This window comes from Paraphaeosphaeria sporulosa, assembly GCF_001642045.1.
Source record: "Paraphaeosphaeria sporulosa strain AP3s5-JAC2a unplaced genomic scaffold CC84scaffold_1, whole genome shotgun sequence".
NCBI lineage: Eukaryota > Fungi > Ascomycota > Dothideomycetes > Pleosporales > Didymosphaeriaceae > Paraphaeosphaeria > Paraphaeosphaeria sporulosa.
Window position 1 is genome coordinate 4927658 of NW_017253360.1, and position 19961 is coordinate 4947618.

The 19961-nt window shown below is 55.8% G+C and overlaps 8 protein-coding genes across 8 annotated transcripts; 5 read left to right on the top strand and 3 right to left on the bottom strand.

The window, feature by feature from the left end:
- The first annotated feature begins 75 nt into the window (after nucleotides 1-75).
- Nucleotides 76-2225, top strand: CC84DRAFT_1160253 (MT-A70-domain-containing protein). Its single transcript, XM_018177454.1, has one exon. It carries the CDS (start codon nucleotides 377-379, stop codon nucleotides 1724-1726), a length of 1350 nt encoding a protein of 449 aa, XP_018043371.1. The 5' UTR covers nucleotides 76-376; the 3' UTR covers nucleotides 1727-2225.
- Nucleotides 2226-4022: 1797 nt separating this feature from the next.
- On the top strand, nucleotides 4023-4412 carry CC84DRAFT_1160255 (uncharacterized protein). Its single transcript, XM_018177455.1, has one exon. The coding sequence runs from the start codon at nucleotides 4056-4058 to the stop codon at nucleotides 4335-4337; it is 282 nt and encodes a 93-aa protein (XP_018043372.1). The 5' UTR covers nucleotides 4023-4055; the 3' UTR covers nucleotides 4338-4412.
- Nucleotides 4413-5104: 692 nt separating this feature from the next.
- Nucleotides 5105-6022, bottom strand: CC84DRAFT_1171633 (uncharacterized protein; the record flags this gene model as incomplete). Its single annotated transcript, XM_018179920.1, has 1 exon — nucleotides 5105-6022. One exon carries the CDS (start codon nucleotides 6020-6022, stop codon nucleotides 5105-5107), a length of 918 nt encoding a protein of 305 aa, XP_018043373.1.
- Nucleotides 6023-6110: 88 nt separating this feature from the next.
- Nucleotides 6111-6763, top strand: CC84DRAFT_175002 (uncharacterized protein). The gene is made up of 2 exons (XM_018185456.1): nucleotides 6111-6403; nucleotides 6450-6763. Exons 1-2 carry the CDS (start codon nucleotides 6202-6204, stop codon nucleotides 6614-6616), a joined length of 369 nt encoding a protein of 122 aa, XP_018043374.1. The 5' UTR covers nucleotides 6111-6201; the 3' UTR covers nucleotides 6617-6763.
- A 955-nt stretch (nucleotides 6764-7718) lies between these two features.
- Nucleotides 7719-8489, bottom strand: CC84DRAFT_1227806 (uncharacterized protein; the record flags this gene model as incomplete). Its single annotated transcript, XM_018183623.1, has 2 exons — nucleotides 7719-8140; nucleotides 8322-8489. 2 exons carry the CDS (start codon nucleotides 8487-8489, stop codon nucleotides 7844-7846), a joined length of 465 nt encoding a protein of 154 aa, XP_018043375.1. The 3' UTR covers nucleotides 7719-7843.
- A 133-nt stretch (nucleotides 8490-8622) lies between these two features.
- On the top strand, nucleotides 8623-9665 carry CC84DRAFT_175049 (uncharacterized protein). The gene is made up of 2 exons (XM_018185457.1): nucleotides 8623-9553; nucleotides 9605-9665. Exon 1 carries the CDS (start codon nucleotides 9085-9087, stop codon nucleotides 9523-9525), a length of 441 nt encoding a protein of 146 aa, XP_018043376.1. The 5' UTR covers nucleotides 8623-9084; the 3' UTR covers nucleotides 9526-9553; nucleotides 9605-9665.
- A 1771-nt stretch (nucleotides 9666-11436) lies between these two features.
- CC84DRAFT_1160257 (uncharacterized protein) lies at nucleotides 11437-12082 on the bottom strand. Its single transcript, XM_018177456.1, has one exon. It carries the CDS (start codon nucleotides 12073-12075, stop codon nucleotides 11890-11892), a length of 186 nt encoding a protein of 61 aa, XP_018043377.1. The 5' UTR covers nucleotides 12076-12082; the 3' UTR covers nucleotides 11437-11889.
- A 574-nt stretch (nucleotides 12083-12656) lies between these two features.
- Nucleotides 12657-18694, top strand: CC84DRAFT_175054 (uncharacterized protein). Its single transcript, XM_018185458.1, has 6 exons — nucleotides 12657-12955; nucleotides 13117-13539; nucleotides 13594-13717; nucleotides 13774-14085; nucleotides 14180-15021; nucleotides 15068-18694. The coding sequence occupies exons 2-6, from the start codon at nucleotides 13128-13130 to the stop codon at nucleotides 18454-18456; spliced, it is 5079 nt and encodes a 1692-aa protein (XP_018043378.1). The 5' UTR covers nucleotides 12657-12955; nucleotides 13117-13127; the 3' UTR covers nucleotides 18457-18694.
- The last annotated feature ends 1267 nt before the right edge of the window (nucleotides 18695-19961 follow it).

The following is a 19961-nucleotide window of genomic DNA, read 5'->3' on the forward strand; positions in this document are numbered from 1 at the left end:
GAGAGTTGCCGGGGCCGGAAGACCTGGGCGGACGCCAGACCGCTGCCGATGAAAAGCGAGCTACGAGCGGCGGGTTTCCGCAACACCAAAACGGGCATCGCAGCAGTGTCGCGGAGTCGAGTCCTTTTTGAAGAGGAATATGGGTATACTCTCGCTGCTGCTAAGTGTACTATCAACTTCGCCGCGACTACGGATGGCGTAGCTGCCCAGATCGGGCCATCACACGAGTAGACCTTTTCACTTTTTTCATGTCAATTGCACCTTCAAGGTCCCCTCTCGCGCCCGCTTCTAGCCCATCTCGACTCACGTCCAACCAAATTCGCAGTCTCTTTGTCATGTTCTTGCAAAGTAGCGACTGGCGCCGTGAGAAGACATCATGCAGGGCTTGAAAGATGAGATGCAGCCTAACACAGCGATACTCTTTCAAAACGCAGACCGCGATGTCACGCTCATTGACATACCCAAGTCCATTGCGATGGCACAGGGTCGCTCGGACACTCTCCTCTCCACCGCCCCACTAGAAGCGCCTTATCAACTGCACGAAGAACCCAAGACATCGCAAGCCAAGAAGAATCACTCATCTCACTTCACCGATCTGCACATCGAGTACAGGAGTACGATCCATGCAGCTCTCGCCGAGATCCGAAGTCACACATCTGGGCCATGGTGCCTACCGCGCAAGCTCATGACGCAGCTACCAAAGCACGGGGAGATGCAACTCGACGACCCAGAAAAGGAAATCGAAAGCCGGCTGCATGAGTGGTCCGCACTCGCAGAAAGCAAGGAGGAGGACACGCACTTCGATTTCCAGAAGATGATGGCCTCCATCAGTGCGACACCTGACCCAAATGCAACCGACATTGAAGCCGTTTCACACAAATGGCTAATGTCGTACACACCTCCACGCGACGACGCACAGATACAATCGAACCAGGCGTCGGAGCCATGGAAATCCTCCTTTCACAACCCGGAGGACCACCCGCTTGACATTCACGTGCGAGAAGGCGTGACACAAGCTGGCCGCGAGGCGCCCGCGTATCGTTTCACGATACCCCCGCACGCGACCTTCTTCCTTGGCGATTCAACACACTCAGACATGTTCCGTGCTTCGTTCCGCCAACTCACGGATGACTACGTACTCCCGCGGCATTTCGACTTGGTGCTGCTCGACCCGCCGTGGCCAAATCGATCGGCGAAGCGGAAGGGCGCGTACGAGCAGGCGGGTGGCATGCGGCACATGAAGAAGGTGCTCTTGGGCATGGACATCGATAGTTATCTGGAGCACAACGCGTTAGTGGGTGTGTGGATCACCAACAAGGAGGCGATGCGCACACAGGTGCTCGGCCCTGGAGGCCTGTTCGAAACATGGAACGTGGGTCTGGTAGAGGAGTGGATTTGGGTGAAGGTCACCACCTCAGGCGAGCCGATGTTTGACATTGACAGTGCGCTACGGAAACCGTACGAGGTGCTGCTGTTGGGCAGAGCGGCGCCAAACGCGTGGACGACCATGTCACATGCGCGTGTGACGAAAAGGAAGATCATTGCGGCTGTGCCTGATGTGCACTCTCGCAAGCCCTGTCTGAAGGAGTTGCTTGAGCCGTACATGCCAGATGCGAGAAAGTATAGCGCGCTGGAAGTCTTTTCGCGACATTTGGTCGTTGGATGGACATCTTGGGGCAACGAGGTCATCAAGTACAACTGGGATAGGTATTGGGCACTAAGTTGAGGTTGAGCATCAGATTATCATGAGAGCCATATATCACTCTCATGATAATCCATTACTTCGTCAGGACTACTACAGCATCATGGTTGTTGAGATGCCTCCTGCTCTCTGGTTCTATCCAGACGAATATCTGGAGAAGAAAGAGCCCATCGATGAAAAGAAGAGGATGGATAGACTACTGCCGGAAATGGCCTACGCTTCATTTGATACCTGAACAATGCATAAAAGCGACTCACTTTGACGACGAGGTCCCTCGCTGGTGGAGTGCTCCTTCCTCTGCAACGTGCATTCCGCATCGGGCAGCAAACGGACAAACGAACATCGACGTTACCTCTACACTTGAACACCTCTCAGCCGCTGCTGCCAGTCTCATTGAACACATTTGTGATATGATCCCCTTCACTTGATACCATCCGCGGACGGTATTTGCAGCAGTCTTTCTACTTGCATGACCGGTGAGCCGCAGGCCGAACTGTTCGCTATGCTCGAACCGTCTCCGACATTCAGCGCTTGCAACGAGAGATAATACGGCTGGTGAGACCTGGTTACGGTTACGTTACGGTTGCCAGTGATTACCGTACGCGACGTTACGGCGGAGAGACCTCTACGGTACCGTGAGTGAGCCGTAATAAGCAATTTGAGCCTTGTACGGCGAAAATATGGTCGAAAATAATATATAGATTTCCTAATTAGGAAGGTGATGTGGGTTGAGCGTCTAGGTCGTCGTCCGGAGCTTCGTCGACTGCCAAAACGAGAGATCTCGTCCATCTATATACTCCGTGAGGTCCTTGAGGTAACTCAGGACGGTGTTTCTCCTTAGCCAGTTTTTTTGAAGCTAGCAAGCATCTATTACCACTAACGATAGTGAGTTATGATTACACGTGACTGTACGTTTGGCGGGCGAGACATACCTCTCGTAGTCACACGACGTCGCTAGCACTATAAGGTAATATATCGCCATCTTGTATAGTATAGGATACTTTATTTGGCCGATTTCTACCTACCAAAGGTGTGGGTCGTCGAGGAGCTTTGACATGCGTTCGTCGGCAAGTTGTAGATTCTCAAGTAGGCTGTCAAAGTAATCCTCTATCTAGGAGCTCTATTTCTGGCGCTTGCGTGATTTCATATTAGTGAGGAGCATGGGATCCACCAACATTGTACGTTGTCAATGAGTGCTTAATTTATACGCACCTAGGATCTTACGCGTGGGGTCTACGTCGTCTAGGATATCATCGTCTGGTGATTGTTCTGCGGCCAAGTAAGTGGCAAAGATAATGTCAAGCGACTTTCTAGCCTTCCGAATACACTATGGGTAACGAGACCAGTGTGTTTGAAACCAGCAGAGACGCAGGCGTGGGTGGAGCGCTGTTGCCACGCAGTAGATTAATGGATTGGGATCCATCACGAGGCGTATAAAATACGAGATGAGCTTCTCCATGGCAAAGGCGACGCCGGCTTGTAGGTATTATATTTGCCTATAGTGCCCGTACAGAGGCACGTCGCGCTCAAAGCTCCGCTCACGCCTCCTTCCTAATTGGGACAATAACAACCGTATTACGGTGTTAAAGTTACTACGGTACGGTTGCTTTTACGGCGAGCAACCCATTACGGTACTGATTGCCAAAATCCGCCTCCAGCAACTTTGCAAAAGAAAATGACACTGTCACGAAGGGTTTCTTCATAGAGACACTTCCCCTAGTGATCCTTTTAGACATAGGCCATCGAAGTCAGACTAAGTTCGAATTAGAAATACTGAAGTACAGATACATCAGAAGCAAAGAGAATCTGTCGGATTTCGAAAACGCTGTCTCTAGCCTCGAGAGAGAGTAACACTGCGACGAAAACGACATGAACAAACATTGTTACGATTGGGAAGAGTATCAGCACAGGTTCGATGAAGTGAAACACCATATCAACAAGATTCAGCAGGGATTCGAGCAATGCAGCAAAGGTATTTTAAGTCATTGAGAAAGACTTGGGGCAAGGCAGATGGATACAGCTGCGACCGCAAAAGCTAGGTGACCGGATTGAAGACAAGACGGAGAAAGGCTTCTATCATCAATCGGACAGAGCGGGAGAAGTGATAAGTGTGCATTCTGTTGGATGACTCTATCATGGGCGAAAGTCAGAGCGGCATACCAACGCGAAGTTCACAGCTGAGCATCCGAGGCAAAACGTTCTCCTACCGAAACACCAGTGAAAGCAACTTAGAGAATTAATCGTAATCCGGCTTGAGACCTTGAACCTCTCGCCCGCGGACTCATCCACCAAAAGACAAGCCAAAACTAACTTTCCTACAACTTCCGTCCCGCTCCCCCTTAGCTTTCTCACGATGCCGCTCCCCCTTAGCCTTCTCACGATGCCGCTCCCCCTTCCGTCCTCTCCCGAAACTACCCATCCATCACCCGAACCCCTCACCCTCACGAGCCGCCCTCACGCTCCGCACACACGCTCCAGACATGCGCACGAGAAAACGCGCAACCGTCTCACTGCCAAGCGCTCCTACACACAGCCTACTGTGCATGCGGTGGTTCCCCACAACGTAGTTGCACTCGCAGGCAGAGCCCACGCATATGCAGGGTCTCGATCGACGAAGCGCCGGCACCCCACTTGACTTGGGATGACAGGCAGAGAGTGGGGAAGGCACATGTAAGGGAAAGGATTCGTGGGGGACGCGTGGGGCGGCGGGCGCTTGCAGCGCTCGTATCTGTGTAGTCAGGTTTACTGCTGAAAGCAAGAATGAAATAATAACACATGATTGCACGCGCGGGAGCCGTGGTCCCGCGTGACGCGACAGGAAAGCATGAGGCTGTGATGCGAGACTGCAGACGGCATGTGAATGGAGCGTCTGTGTCGGCAGAGCTCATTGCCCCGCGCAGCAGCGCAGCGCGTCTGTTTTTCCCTTGGACTTGGTCTAGGACACCAGCGCTTTCTACCCCTCCTCGGCGACCGGAGAGACGCTCTGGATCGCCGATTGCGCCGGTCTCGCGGTCCAACGTCCAGAGTTCACATTTGCATCAGCGGCTTGCTGTGCCATGCGCGCCTGCGGTCCGGTGAGATCGACACGTCAATTCGACGGTCCGATGACTCTGTGGCGATCTGCCGTGCCAGTCGACCGGACAGACGAGAGGCGTCATCGCATCGTGACTTTGATCTTGATTGACCTTGATTGACTCGGGCCTTCTAAGCTTACCACGCGCAGTCGATGACGGCAGACGCAGTGGGTGAGTTGATATGCGCTGCTCCAGCGCTTGTTTATTTTGGTGAGGTTGAGTCATCGCCTTTGCTGGCGTGAACTTGGAAACTTGGGATCCCTAGGGGCGAGCGGCTGTCGCACAGCGCGATAGGCGGGCGCGATACCGGGCATTGGGCTGAGACAGCTCATGAGGCCTCACCGCCATGGGGATGCTTTTGTTGGGGGGTGGAATAGCATAGTAAGTTCCGTGATACTGTCATCAACCCTGAAGACAATGGAATGCAAATGCTGGGGCTGCGTCTGTGAAATGGAACGCTGACAGTAAGAGTGCATGCGTTGCAAGTGAGTAATTGTCTAGGGCAGAAACGCGAAGACGCACTCCGCGCCGCGGGACTGTCGCCCCCACGGAATCGATCTCCACGCCCGCTCCCGCCTGCGCAGCGGACTGTCTTGCTCCGCAGAAGCACATTCGGGGCGCCGCTCACCAGAATGTGACCGTGAGAATCCGCCTCGTAAGCCCCAATCACCGTCCGCATTTCGCATCTGTCATATCCAGAAACAACGTGTCGTTGCTCGAAGTGGGAAATGGAAATTGGGTACATCAAGTCCGATGCATGTCCCAGGCTGAGACTGCGCAGTACATTGTAGATCTGAGGCCTGGGTCGCGACACCGCAAGCGAGCGGGCAGCGGAGGTGGCATCGCATACATGTACCCCGCGTTGAGGTCTCGCTGCACCGCTGTCCGAGCGCTGGCATATCGATATGTAACCCGTATCGCGACATCGGTTGCTTATCGATGCGTGTGGGGATGGATCCGAAGTCCAGAGCACGGTGCCTATGCGGAGGGGTGGGTAACGCGGATACCGAAACGCAATAGACACCCAGGCCTGCGCAGAGCTGGTCTGGAGTATAGAGGACAGTAACACCGTGTCAGAGTCCAGATGGTGTTGGTGTTGGCCTGGAGCAAGAGATCGACCGTGTACCCGTCCGCCCAAAGCACGACATGCATCTAGAGCTGCCCGCTGTTGCCGCATGGGTGAGCTCCCCAGCGCGACATCCGCGTGGACAGCAGTAATTTGCAGTGTAGCGGAGCTGTCCGCCATCTTGCCGCTGCAGGGCAATTCCTTCACGGAGACTCCACCAACTGCTGTCTGCAAGCCCAAGTTGGACGGTCATGTTCCTTCGCCAACACTCTACCTGTCCTACCGGCACCAAGACCCACGTGTATGGTCGATTTGAAGCCGATATCATTTCCCACCAACAGTTAATCTTCTGTTGTCACATGGGAATGCGGTGGCGGAAGAAGCGCCTCCCTGCGGTGGTGGCCATCACTCCGTTGCGAGAGCGACAAGCAACCGCACGTAGGCAGTTTCTCCGCCTCGGGATTTCTTCCTTCCACCTCGGTATTCTGGCCCGAGGTTTATCCTCACCAGGGTGGTGGCGTCGGAAGCGCTCCCCCTCGTGGCAACCAGACATTGCATTTGGTAGGCTACCCTAGCCTCCCCGAGCTGCGATGTTCACACGTGGAAGCACAGGTCGCGCGCGCTCCAAGCTCCTCGGTCGACCACCGAGGGAGGGTGAGAGCGCCCGCTGGAAAGCACTCTGAAATAGGAAGTCTGGATGACAAGCGCGGAGCCGTTGCAGCGCTATCTGTCATTTTCGCGTGCAACAGCGGCTCGGTGAGCAGTGACGGATAGGGAAGCTCTCGTGGGTTGCAAGCGTGAGGCGTCGAAAGCGAAATTGGACATCTCGCGGGGAACTTTGGAAGGCTGCCGCTTCGAGTCGTGTTTGGGAAGGGGTCACAGCGTTCGCGGAAGCGGACGGAAACCTTGAATCTTCAACGGCTGCTCGCTTGGTTGCACGACTCGCACAGGAGTCGCGGAAGTTCTGCCGCGAGCCTCGCACGGGAGGCGTTCCGCATGTGTTTGCAAACAACGGACGTTCCCACAGCCGACGCGCAGACTTTGCAAGAATAGATGTGGAAAGCTTGGAGTTGACAGTGTTTCCATTTCTGCATATCGGCCACGCGCATTAGCCTTCGAGCAACCTTCTTCGCGTGCTCTTCGTGAAGATTTTCCAGATACAGGGTTTGACTGCAAAGTGGATCTTCGGCAGAAGTGCCCTCGTCCCGAGGCAGAAGGCTGGAAAAACCTTCTTCGCTCCTTCTAGCGCGTCTTCCAATATCGCGACATCGACCAGACCAAGGATCAGCATCCACTAGGTGCCCAAGCGCCTTCCAGAGTCCCGGTTAAGAAAGTTGCAATTTACCATTGAAGCCTGAACTCAACGTGGCTATCGAGGGCCGAGATTGCAAACAGCACAGAGCCGCACCCATTTTGGCTGATTTAACATTTGGCAAGGCTGTGTCAACTCGTGATGGGAGTACAGTAAGGGCGGTGTTTATTTCTGGTAGCATTGCAATCTGTGTAACTGCCCGGCGCATGCGGGAGCTCCGGTAGGCGGGTGTGGGTGAAGATGACGGGAGCGCTGACTGCAGAGATGACCCGTCATTACCGGCGTGCTCAGCCTTGTGAACCAAAAATGCAAACCTGAGGTCGCACCAGACGCCCGTCCGCACGCAAGAATGGGAGCACTGGGTCCGTCAGAGCGGCACGGCGTTGGGGAGCTGACCGCCTTGAAGCTTGCCATCGCATGAGGGTGTTGGTGTGGACTGATCGTCCGGCCGCTCGTGAGGATGGTTGCCATGTCAATCACCGTGGCCTTCGGATGAAAGCTTTACCTAGACTCTAGAGTAGTGGAGAGCAGTCGCAGAGGCTAGAATATAGTACGGAGACAGGACCCTTAGATCGTCGTGTCGAGGCTAATGTACCCCAGGTTACGACTCGGCTAAAGACAAGACACAGAGAGTTCGGAAAGCGCTTCCCAGGTGGGATGCGGAGTCAGACCACGGAGTTCTTCAGGCTTCAGGCTTCAGGAAAGTTTGGGGAAGTGTTTCGTTTGGCAGCGTGGCGAGCCAGTGGAGGCGAAAGGCTGGGGGCCGCTGCGACGACGCGCGGAGCAGTCACTGCTCGTGTTGGCGTGTGCTCAGCGTCGCAAGCCTGTGTTTGTGAGGAGCTCACATGGCGGATCGGCGGATAGCAACCCGCAGGCGCACGCTGAGCATCCCCATTTGGCAATGTAAACGGCCGGATGAATGAGGGAGGAGCTCTACCGAAGTGATCGCCCCTAGGCTGACTGTGGGAGGAAGCGCAGCACAGGAGCTAGGGCGTCGTCCGGAGGAGTGGGCGAGACTGGAAGACACCCCCGTTTTTCCGCAAAGCCTCGTGGGGGCATGGACTGTGCCCACGAAGCATCAGTGGAGTCGTGGAGATTTTGCCTTGTGATTCAGGGTCACGATGAGGAGGGCGCCACGAGTCCATGCCAGGTGGCGGCCTGACTCACGCGCTGCCAACAGGGTGCTGAGCCAGCACACAGCACAACACAGCTCAGCATGACTGTCGCTGCGTTGCTGCGCAGGCCGCGACGAGTCATCTCGAGAGCATCCAGGCTGCGATTTTCGCATGGGGAATGGCGGTCGCGCAGGCCGGGGTTGCGCAGCGGAGTGGGCATGGGGGCTTGCAGGCCGCATCCGGCGGTCAAGTATGGGCCAATCCTAGTGGCGGCGAGTCAAAAAGGCGGTAACTCACCGTAAGTCGGAAGAAGCAAATCAGGATCCGACAGCGCGTTTTCGTTTCATGCGTCGCGAGCCGTAGCCCAGTGTTGGAATTTGCGACGGAAGATATAACGCCGCAAGGGCCAGCATCCCGCATCCAGAGCATCTGATTCCGGTTCGAGACACTCTGCGTGGGCAAAGTCACATTGCTTCTGACTCGGCCTCCTGATCCCTCATTCCCGCTGCCTATTTACATCCACCTCAGCCCTCGCTCATCCTGACTTGGACTCGACAACATCCCCACAACAGATTTCGCGCGCCGCCCAAACATCGGCTTGCTTTGCCGTCTTCTAACCCTTCGGATCTGGTTCCCGCTCTGCCACGCCGTCATACACTCGGACCCTTTCCGCCTCGGTAGACCTCCTTCACACTACTCCCGCGCTAGCTGAACGGCGACCACGCGAAAAAGCGCGTCCGGGAGCACATCAGGGCTTTCTCAGCCGAATACGCCCGCCAACAAGATATAACATCCCGAGCCCCACAACAGCCGCGATGCATTTCGAAACTTCCCCAGGTTCTTCGCCATCCAAGTCGCTCCCCATCTCCATCAAGACCATGTCTTCACCGACGGATTCCCTTTACAGCAACTGCTCCATCGAATCGTCGACCTCCAGCCGCGGTTCGTCATGTGCATACCCTTCCTGGCCAACAGGTAGTGCACTCGGGTACCGCAGCACACCCAGCTCCTACATCAGCGACGCCGACCTCTTCGGCGAGGACCTGGACGACGACTTCTCGTGCCCCTACCTGCAGGAAGCACCTGCACCGCCACGCCAACCCCCGATGGCCCAGGCTTTCCCCATCTTGCCGCCACTATTCGCCTCAGAGAAGCCGAAGAAGCAGCAACGCAGGCGCAGCAGTGGCCGCAAGCCTCGCCGCTCCAGTAAGCCCATGACTCCCATCTCCGAGTCACCTGAGGCCCAACGCGACTGAACGAGCATCTTGATTTTGTTTACCTCATGTAAGTTCAAACCTGCATGCTTGCAGAAAAAGCCGCTAACGAGGGGTCCAGTCATCTTTCCGTTGTCTACAACATCAACGGCATGACGTCAGCGCACTATCATTTTAGCGCCGCATTCTCATTCGGCCATCAGCATTTCAATCTCGGAGCCTTTTCTTCTTCGATCGTCTGATCGATGCAGAGTTCCTCTCGTGTGTGCGGATGAGTCTGGTCCAGACTCATCGTGCGATGCATTCCGCTTCGCACCCTGACCGGTTCCGGACAACGACAACGACTACTCAGCACCCGGAACCCGACAGGCCTTCGGTACCTCTTAAACATGACAGGACCCTGAGCATGACAGGAGTATGGGGCTGCGGGGTGCACATACCATCGCAGCATTGTGTCGCACTTCACATGCCGTCTGACGCAGTCGTGCTGGCGTGCGACGTCTCTCCACGCCTGGGCCTGACCTGCCCTGGCCGCCTTCGTGTTGCCAGGATTAGATGGAATGATCTGCAGGCCGGTACTGTCGGACCGCAGCCGCAGTATTGTGGATTCAAGCGATGGAAGTTGGAGGTTGAGCGAGCGCTCGCCTCACATTGGGTGTTGGGGTGTGATGAGTCTTTGGCATTTGCAGGCGTTTTGGGATTCGCGGGATTTGCATTTGATACCCCTCCGACAAACGGAACATAGCGACTGGGAACGGGATGATTCTTCATGCGCGAGCTGCCGCACAGCGTATTGGGCTGTGATGGCGGTCGCGCCTTTCCTCATTGATACCCATTCCATCAGATACCCAGCGAATATTAGTTATTATTGACTTCGTACTCGAGCTTGTTATTCTGTGATGTGTCGCGGCATTACCTCTTTACGATTTGATGTGCTGACCTTGTGAGGCTCGTCTCCAGGTTGTCGGCACTGAGGAGCTACTGGATCTGGCGGTGAATGCGAAGATCTAACACCGGCTTTACTCTATCGGCTCTTCCATGCCCCCAAGGTCCTACACAGTATGATCTCGGGCTCGCACGGCAATCTTAGGCTCAGCCTCATTATGCTTATTCGTCGAGGTATCAATTGGATGGGTCCAAAATGCCTCGATAGCGCGTTCGCATGCTTCGCGCGCATAACATCGCAATGTGACGTTCATCTCCCGTATGGTGACGAAGATTGCCATTGGCGGTTTGGATAGAGTTACCGCTGCGCTTCACAATCCTTTGTGCCGAAGCAGATCACGAGCTGGATCCTTCACTGGAATTGTTGGGCATCAAACCGGTGTGCAAGGCATACGGGCCCACGGCTGCGATGGCGACTGGACATGGTAAAAGCTACCACATGCGACCGCGAACGAATAGCACGGCTGTGACTCGCTCAAGAAACGTACCCAGGTACGCTCGCCACGAGATTTGGCAGACCCGTGACCTTGCACGAGTCCAAAAATAATGCACACACCCGGTTGTGGTAAGCGGCCATGCGGATCTAAGCGAATCGTGCTTGCGGTGGTGACTCTGCTGGGAAAGAAACGTCTCTTCCGGCTCCCGACGCATGCTCTGCGTTACACCGAGTCTCAGCGCGGACCCAGGAGCTTGTCCCGTCTCAGAGTGAACTGCCGGGACGTTCTGGAAAAGTGTGCTGCGTTGCAGTAAGGAACGCTCGCATCACCGTCTCGTCTGCGGTGAGGAACGTGGGGTTGGGGAGGGCCAAGTGGCTGCTGCACGACAGGGTCAAGCTCCAGCTGCTAGTGCGGGCGCTTAGTAGCTTGCGCGCCGCATTGTGAACGTCTTGCTGGAGCGAGATCTAGAGCGTGCCGCGCACTGGCTCGTCAATGGCAGCAGAGAATATTGCCAGCACGATAAGACGCCCGGCCGGGCCACTGGTTCATGCTGCTAGAGAATTGAGGAGGCTGGGGCGGGGTCAATCAAGATGAGAGCCAATATGCGGTTGCGTTTGGACCAGCGTGCATACAGCACTGTGCAAGTTCGCTCGCGGATCGACGAAGCTCGGACAGCTGTAAGTCACTGCGGGACGACGGAAGGGCTTGCGGCACAGCTCCAGCCGAACGAGCGCTCGGCGGACAGCAACAGCGTGTGTCCATGTACCTCTGAAGCAGGTGCCAGGAGGCGTGTGTTCGTCAGAGGGGTACCTGGGTCAAGGGGCGAGCAGCATATGTATGCGTGGACGGATCCGTATTCCCGTTTGCAGTGCTGTGCCTTGCGATAACACGCTGTCGGGTCCCAGTATGGGTCGGGTTGACCGCTGCACTGGAGCCCTGCGCGACTGCGGATGCGTGCTAGGAAGCAGTTCGCTCGTGTTGCATTTCGGGAGCGGAGGAGCACACGATGCCGTTCCACGAGACATCATGGCCGTTTCCGAGCAAAGGGAGGGTCCCGCGCGGCGTAGGGGCCGCGGCGTGCAGACGGCCCCCGCAGCCCCCAACGGTCGTCGTCGAGGCCGCTGGGGGCTGGCAGCTTGGTGGTGCGGCGGCCACGCCATGTCGACAGCAGTGCAGGTGTCGGTGGAGCGAGGCCGTCGCGGCAGCGCATTGCGGTCTGATATATGCGGTGGGTGCCCGTCGCGATGGGGTTGCACTGCTTGGGCATGGCGTGAAGGATGATCCATGCCGCGGCGGCCCGTACCTACCAGAGGCTCCCGGCTGCGCATCGTGATAGGGTCGCCAGCGTGATTAGGCTTGCCTCTGTCACGTCGGCGCACCCAATCACCTGACGCGCTGCCCTCCTCATCCTGAACCCCCGTCGACGACCTCTTCGTCCCTGTGCCATCGCCACCGTTGAGAGGCTGCGCTGCTCGTCCCATGCAGGCACCGCGGTTTCTGCAGCGCGAAACTTGGCCAACGATGCCGTCGTGTTACTGGGGCGGCCAGCTTGGCGACCAGCATGCTGCCAGCGCGCCCGCCGCGCCCTGCATCTCGCTGGTTCGTCGAGTCCGACGTCCATCTCGAGCGACCGCAGACGCCAGCAAATGGATGAAGCGGCGCGCGACCCCAGCCGTTAGACGCCTCACTGTCCCCGGTTCCTGTCCTCGTTAAGCGCAAGCGTGTGCGTTCGAGGCTTGCCCTGACTCTGCTGCTCCGATTGCTCGTCCTGTTCTGAGCAGGAATCAATCCGTCCTGCCCATCTTAAGCGCCGGCCCTTGATAGGCCCAGGCCAGCTACTGCATCAACTCTCGCTCGTTCGCCCGCGCTTCTGCTGCTCTTCTCCTCACCCCTTCTGTCTCTTCTGCCTGCCGTCTGTCCCTCCAGCTGCACGTTGGTCGTGATACTGCCCTCCTAGAGAACGGGCGCATGCAGATTCGTCTACCGCCCACTTGCAACCCCAGTCAGCCAGGGCGGGGCTAAACTATACCGCCCTCTAAACGCCGTGGAGCTTGGGAACAGCTGCACTGCTCTTTAGCGCGCACGTTGCTGTGAGTCTCAATTCTCCGGCCCTGTCTTCTCAGTTTCATCCACGCCCTTCTGGAAGCCCCTGATTGTGCTCCCCAAGTCTTTATCGATTCTGTCTGCCCTCGCTATGCGCCGTGTGGGCGTCTCGTAGCTTCAACACCACTGACTGACAGCCACTCCCCAGGCCCGCGCACCATGTCGTCCGGACTCGCCAGACAGCGCTCGGCGTCGCGAGGCTCTTCTGTGCGCTCAGATGTCCAGCACAAGCCGCCGACACCCAGCATCACTCCAGGAAGCGACGAATTTGCCTTTGAACCATGCGCTGCCACAGCTTCCTTCCTGCTCTACGCCCAGCGCAATGTCATTCTGTGCCTTCACCATGACACCCTGGCCGTGGAAAGAAGATTTACCCGGCATCGCGAAGATGTTTCGTGGATCTCTGCCGACACCGTCAGTGAGCGCGGAGCGGGCCGTCTGATAGTGAGCTACGATGCGGGGAGCACCGCAATTGTGTGGGATCTTCTCACGGGCGATGAGGTGGCTCGTTTCGCATCGTATGACCAGATTCGGGTTGCCTCGTGGATGAGGAACGGCAATGTTGCGTTTGGTGAGGGGAACCCGCTTCAGTTGCTTCGTCCGCATCTTGCTAACTAGGAAACAGGCAATGCGCAAGGCAACATCATCCTCTTTGAACCCTCAACCTCCGAGCACATTTCTGCGAGGACCATATTCGACCCCATTACGGCACTGGCTCCTGCGGCAGACTGCAGGACGTTTGCGATTGGGTACGTGTTTGACACAATACCCACGTGCCAGAAACATTCATGCTAAGCGACTCCAGATACCTGAATGGCTCGATTCTGATTGCGACGCTGCAGCCGTCATTTACTATTCTCCACACACTCACAACGCCTAGAGCCCCTTCTCCTATTGCAGGGCTTGCCTGGCATGGATCGTCCTCGAAGCAAAAGTCTGAAATGTTAGCTGCTCAGACTTCAGATGGTGATCTCAGAGTGTGGAGTATCCCCAAGGTTGCTCACGGTGGCGACACCCCTTGTGTGATCCGCATCCTCAACAAATCGGATCAAAGAGAACCCGGCCCCTGTTGGTTCGCGTGGTCGAAAAATGGCCGAATCGTCCAATACACGGAAGGGTGCGTATTCCAGATCGCTCACACGGGGCTGCCCTGCATAGTGCGGGCGCCCGGCGCTTAACGAAATTCATGCTGACCACTCATCGCCCAATAGTCAAACAGCCTCCTGGGATGTGCGCACCAAGCGAGTCTCGTATGAGAGTGTGCCCACGGTCGACAATGTTGCTGCCATTTGCAACTACGGCCCCACTGCTACCCTCTTCACCATGAGTCGTAACTACGGTGTGCAGCAATATGACTTGAATCCTAGTGGGACGCCAACGATTGTTCAAAATGTCCAGCATCCTCCCGCTAACACTCCCCCTTCTCCTCCTCACTCCCTCGATGAACAACATGAAAAGTCTAGCAAGACTCCACTGACTGCCCAACAACCCAAGTCAGTGGCACATGTGCTGATCGAGTCTGAAAGTAGTGAAGGTGAGGGCCAGGCTGTACTCTCACCGCTACAGAAGATCGCCCAAGAGATGGACCAGCTGGAGGAGGAGCGCCGTGACCGTGTCGGCCCTCTTAGTCCTGTCTCCAGTCGGGGTTCCCAAAGCTCTAGGTCCTCTGGGAGCGGACGTGGACCGCGTTACCGATACGACAAGCCTGCCAACACTAGGTCGTCGAAGAGCTCAGGGGGTACTGTTTTCTCATCAGGCACCTCGTCCATGATGGGTGCTTCTCGCGAGAGCATCTCTATAAAGTCCACCTCGTCGGCTACGTCTTCGCGCTTCACTTCTTCTCATCTTCGCAAGGAAGTACTCCGGAGCCCCGATGAGAGCCATCGTACCAAGCACATGGACCTGTTTCCCTTCACCAAGGCTAGGCTTGGTGATGTTCCATACCGGAATTCTCAACTCGGTCCGGAGAGGTCCCCAGATGACCTCCGCCAGAACATGCTTCGCGTAGTGTTCGGTTGGGAGAATGATATCGAAGAACTCATTCGTGACGAACGTAAGTAAACCGCTCTTTTGACGCAGTCGGATCCTAATAATCCTAGTTGCCCGCCATCCTCATGGGTCAGCCGCGGCCGTTCTACTTTCGAAGTGGCTTGGCGATGCTGGTGCCGACCTCATGGCGTCCATGGTCGGGTCTGAGTCCATGACCTCCTCGGACTGGATGCTTCTTGCTCTCAGCTCCATGGGCCAGGGTACTCAGAAGAAAGTTGGGGAAACTTTCGTCCAGCGTCTTCTTGAGAAGGGCGACATCCACCCTGCCGTTGCTATCTTACTCGGCTTAGGTGAGCACAACGATGCCGTCGAAGTATATGTGTCTCGTAAATACTTCATGGAGGCCATCCTACTTACATGTCTCATGTTCCCGACTGACTGGCAACGACAATCATTCCTTGTCAGGAAGTGGGGCGAGGCCGCAGTCTCTCGAGGCCAAGCAGAGCTCGCTGTCAAATGCTTCTCTTGCATGGGTCTAGAGTCTTCCGAGCCTTGGTTTTCTCCGCGTGCTCAGGACGCAGTGTTCTCTGCTCAAAAGCAGCACCTTCTAGGCTCGCAACTTAGTCCGCCTCTTTCACCTCCAAGCGCTGGAGGAAGTCGAATCACTGCAAAGATGTCTTCCCTCAAACTTGTCACCAATTTTGGTCAAGGACCCCAACCGCAACAGATGATCCCCGAAGACGACGAACAGACTCCCATGCACGTTGGCGCTACACCTATCGCAGAGTCCGCCATGAGCCCCACTGGTGGCAGAAACCCGTGGCTCGGCGCAAGCCTAAGATCAGCCCGTGCTCGTGACGGATCCCGTGAGCCATCGTCGGCCAGGACTGCCACACCCGGCTCATACAACCGCAAGCGTCTTCCCTCTCAGTCGGGCACAGAACGGTCCACAACAAACAACGAGTACCTTGCATCTCTTGCTGTACCAAATCGCGGACAACGTGACGAGATTCCTCGTACTGCAATCGACAACATCGGACGCGAGGCAGAAACGCTACCGTTCTCAAGCCGCCGCGCAGCATCGACTGGTGCCAGCGAGAAGGAGATTGTCTTGACTGCTGCGACCTATGATCCGGCTAAGCCCAAGGAGCACCTGCCGTCTCCTGCTGCAGGTGTCTTCGACAACCTCATCAGTAGAGATGATGACCCACGTAGCCATTCTCGCAGCCGCAACGTACAAGACTTGCACCTTGAAGTGGTAGAGACTATCATGGAGAACGGCCCTGATACTGGCTACATCAATTTGAGTCCACCGCTGACGGGAGCCAGCGTCAAGAGTGCAAAAGCCCGCGGCATTGACCAGTACATCAGCAGCTTGGAAGAGGCTAATTACTATTCTCGAAACCGTGGTGACTCCAAGCCTGAGCCTCGTCCGGGTTCACGCACCGAACCTCGTCCAGACAGTCGAACAGCCAGAACTCGAAGCCGAACCCGCGACGTCTCAGAATCTCGAGGCCGCTCCGGTGCTCGTTACATCCGCCCTGCTAAGCGCTCCCCTTCGTCGCCGGTGCCAATGTCTCCTGAAGATGCTGGCATATACGCCCGGACGAGTAAAGAGGCTGCAACCAACACGGACAGCTTCCAGGACGAACGCTACTATAAGGTTGATGTTGGCTCACCCATTGCCACTGAGTCGATCGGTAGTAGCCGAACTCATAGGAGTCGCGCAAGAACTGGCGCAAGTAAAGCCAGGTCGTCATCCAAGACTGCACGTCGTGCAGAGTCACCAGAAGCCGTACCACCCGTTAAGAGTAGGGGTGTCAGTCGCACCTCGAGCAAGCGTCGCAAGGACGATCGCGGTCGTAGCTCCACTCGTGATGAGAGCTCCGCGAGGCGCTCTCCCGGTTCGCCCAAGCCAATGTATCGCGACGATGCAGCCGGCACCGAATCGTATGAGCCAGTCCGTCCCCGTCAGCGAAGCACGAGCCGTCGCCCTGGTGAGCGTGCACAAAGTTCACGAAGGGAAATGTCACCGGATCGCCGCTTGCCTCGCGACCGGTCAATGAGTCGGAAAGCAGTTGCTGCTCTGCGAGAGACGAGTCGACCGCGTGCCGCCATTCGAGATGCTTCGCCAGACCGCGTGCCAGAATTACCTACCGAGAGTCGACCAGCTTCACGACACTCCAACCTCTCTGGTCGCTCTGGACAGCGTCGTCCTACTACGCTTTCTAGGAAGGAGTTGGCCGCTCAGGAGCTGGAAGCACGTCGACTGTCCCTAGCTCGACGACCCTCTGCGCCAATCATTCCCCACCCTGGCGATCTGGCTCACCGGCCTGTGACTGTCGAGCGCTCTCATACAGATGACTCGGAATCGTTCGCTACTATATCCATGCACCGGGACCCCATCCAGCGTAGCCAGACTGCCGACCCTGAGATCTCTAAGAAGTACTCACCAACCAATAGAATGCACATGGGTGCTACCTCGACGATGTCTGTACCAATCGGCCTCCCAGCCACTCCACGAGCGATGCGTCACCCTCGGTACATGAGTGCTGACCCTCATGAAAGGGAAGGCATTCCGGCTGTTCCAACGATTCCGGATACTATGGTTGCAGGCGCTCAGCAAAGCCAGGATGCTCAAGATGATCTGGGCCCACTCCTACCTGCCACTACATTCGGCCAGCCAACTCTGGCTCGCTCGGCTTCCGCACCTCCGGAGGACCTCTCACCAGTCAACATGGCTCCCAGAATCTCACCTACTTATCCTCTGGGTAGACGTGGCTCGTTGGGCGGCAACCGTGGTCACTCAAGAAACACCTCATCCGACGGCGTTACCGGACCGAACTACAAGCGCGTTAGCCCTCCGCCAATTACAGCCAGTATCGATGAGACCATCCACGAGAATCAGGTTGTTATTCTCGAAACCGACCCTGCTGCCCCCCCACTACTCGCGGAGCTACAACACCTGGCAGGACCACCACCTCCACCTCCTGCGCCTCTTCAACTGAACTCCAGCCCAAAGAGCAGTATGCTAATCACAATGGCCATCGATGAAAACCCTGTGGAGAAGGCGCAGGAGGCTGTCTCTCCAGTGGCTGCCTCACCGCAGTCGCACCGACGCGGCCGGGGAAGCGTCAGCGAGAACATCGGCATGACCTTCAAGCGAGTCACTGAGAGGATGCGCAGTACTAGCCGCTCTCGCAACAAGTCACCACCGATGCGCGCAGAGATTCCTCCTTACGAAAGTGTCCCCGAGTACTCTTTCCCAAGAAGCTCTAGCGCGCGATCTCCTGTTGATGGACATGGCAGCGAATACTTTGGCAACTTCTCACTTCCACCTCCACCTCCACCACCCCAGCCTATGGAGCAGATCGTCTCTCCGATTGAGGGCCCACATAACCCATTCTCGGGATACAAGCATCCCAAGGAAATCCGAGCCAACATGCCCCCTGATACGCTTCAAGCGGGTGTATACCAGCCGGAGACCCCCATGATTTGAGCAGCTACTTACTGCTTCGATCTCACCATCTACATATAATCTCCGCGACGACGTTATGACCATTTCGCATCATGCCTTCAAAACCATCATTCCAAATCACATTTACTGTTTGAAGCGTAGCATTTTTTACATTGTCAGTATCATTAGCGGGTTGTCTTCATCACATTGTTGTCTTGTTTCAAGAGCGACTCATCTGAGCGACTCTGAACACTTTAAAGACTTGAATTGGATTCATTCCATGCGCTTCGCGGCGGAAACTTCGGATACCCTTTGCTTCTACCACCATACCTCTTCATCTTCCCGGGCGCACCCGGGAGGGCGGCACAAGTGGTTGTCTATATTAGCCTGTTTGTTGCTTTGGCATGTTTTTAGCTCTGCATTTTTCTTCGCATTTTGAGTATTTTATTCCACAGAAGGAGCAGAGCATTGTGCATATGGTGGCTTGGAGCAAGAGCAGAAGGATCATCGGGAGCACGTCAGCGGCCACGCTGCAAGAAGAACGGAGGAGGACGAAGAGATGGACGAAACATTTCACTTCTATACAATGTAAATTCTTGCCATTCAGCTTTCTTTCCTACATAATCCCTTGTCTCCTTGGCTCGCGCTGAATGGTACCGCTCTCTGAAACACCTCTCACTACAGATATTTTCTGTCAGTCCTCGCACCCTCACGCTCTCTCCCAACGCAGCACTACATGTCATCTCCATCTCACCTACCTCAAATTGGATACCATCGGCATTTTTCGGGATATCAACACGGCCTTCGATCATACTTTATACCAAAGACAAGCGCCTCGCGGCATAAAAAGTCAAATCTACTTTTCTTGGAGGATTCTTTCTGTCGGTCCTTGTCCTCATAATGATTTTGTCGGGGTGGTTTTGAGTAACGTTTAGCAGGTAGTAAAATGGAAGTCGCTCTCTAAATGCGTGCTTTGGCGTGATGTAGACGTGAGACGCGCAGACCAGTTGGGAGGTTGGCTACAGGCGTACCCCTCCTCAAAGCTACACAATGTAATTTGGGCTCGCATCGCATTCGATTGTGAGGCTCGTGCTTGCCGAGGGGAAAGGAAGGGCGGTGGGCTGGCCAACAGCAACCCACGCCATGATTGACTCAACCGTGCGACGAACTCTGAACCTTCCACCCCTCTTCTCTCAACCACCTCCATGCCTGGAAATCATTCACAGTGCCATCGCCTCTTTTTGGAATATTTGCCAGCGCCTATCAACTAAGACTCCCGATTTCGTTATATGCGCATAGTATGGCCGACATTCAATGCAACGAGCGCAACAACCAACACTTTTACTCTACGGCTCCCCCTCGCCACCATCCTTGACATGCACATGTCACTGTCAGCCTGCCAACGAATATGGATAAGCCTCCCGTACGTGAATTTGATAACGTGACCTCAGTTGAGTACATTGCTTTCTTTCCAAACGTCAGGTGTGGACCATCCGGCGTGGTTCGCCAACATGGTGCTCCGTTGGTCGGCTTCGTATATATTCACA

Excerpts from the sequence above, each read along its gene's own strand:
- CC84DRAFT_1160253 (XM_018177454.1), top strand. The coding sequence starts at position 377 with ATGCAGGGCTTGAAAGATGAGATGCAGCCTAACACAGCGATACTCTTT.
- CC84DRAFT_1160255 (XM_018177455.1), top strand. The coding sequence starts at position 4,056 with ATGCCGCTCCCCCTTAGCCTTCTCACGATGCCGCTCCCCCTTCCGTCC.
- CC84DRAFT_175002 (XM_018185456.1), top strand. The coding sequence starts at position 6,202 with ATGGGAATGCGGTGGCGGAAGAAGCGCCTCCCTGCGGTGGTGGCCATC. Across the intron at positions 6,404-6,449 it reads GCAACCAGACATTGCATTTG|CACAGGTCGCGCGCGCTCCA; the intron begins GTAGGCTACCCT and ends CACACGTGGAAG.
- CC84DRAFT_175049 (XM_018185457.1), top strand. The coding sequence starts at position 9,085 with ATGCATTTCGAAACTTCCCCAGGTTCTTCGCCATCCAAGTCGCTCCCC.
- CC84DRAFT_1160257 (XM_018177456.1), bottom strand. The coding sequence starts at position 12,075 with ATGCGCTGCCGCGACGGCCTCGCTCCACCGACACCTGCACTGCTGTCG.
- CC84DRAFT_175054 (XM_018185458.1), top strand. The coding sequence starts at position 13,128 with ATGTCGTCCGGACTCGCCAGACAGCGCTCGGCGTCGCGAGGCTCTTCT. Across the intron at positions 13,718-13,773 it reads TGCAGGACGTTTGCGATTGG|ATACCTGAATGGCTCGATTC; the intron begins GTACGTGTTTGA and ends AAGCGACTCCAG. Across the intron at positions 15,022-15,067 it reads AGAACTCATTCGTGACGAAC|TTGCCCGCCATCCTCATGGG; the intron begins GTAAGTAAACCG and ends TAATAATCCTAG.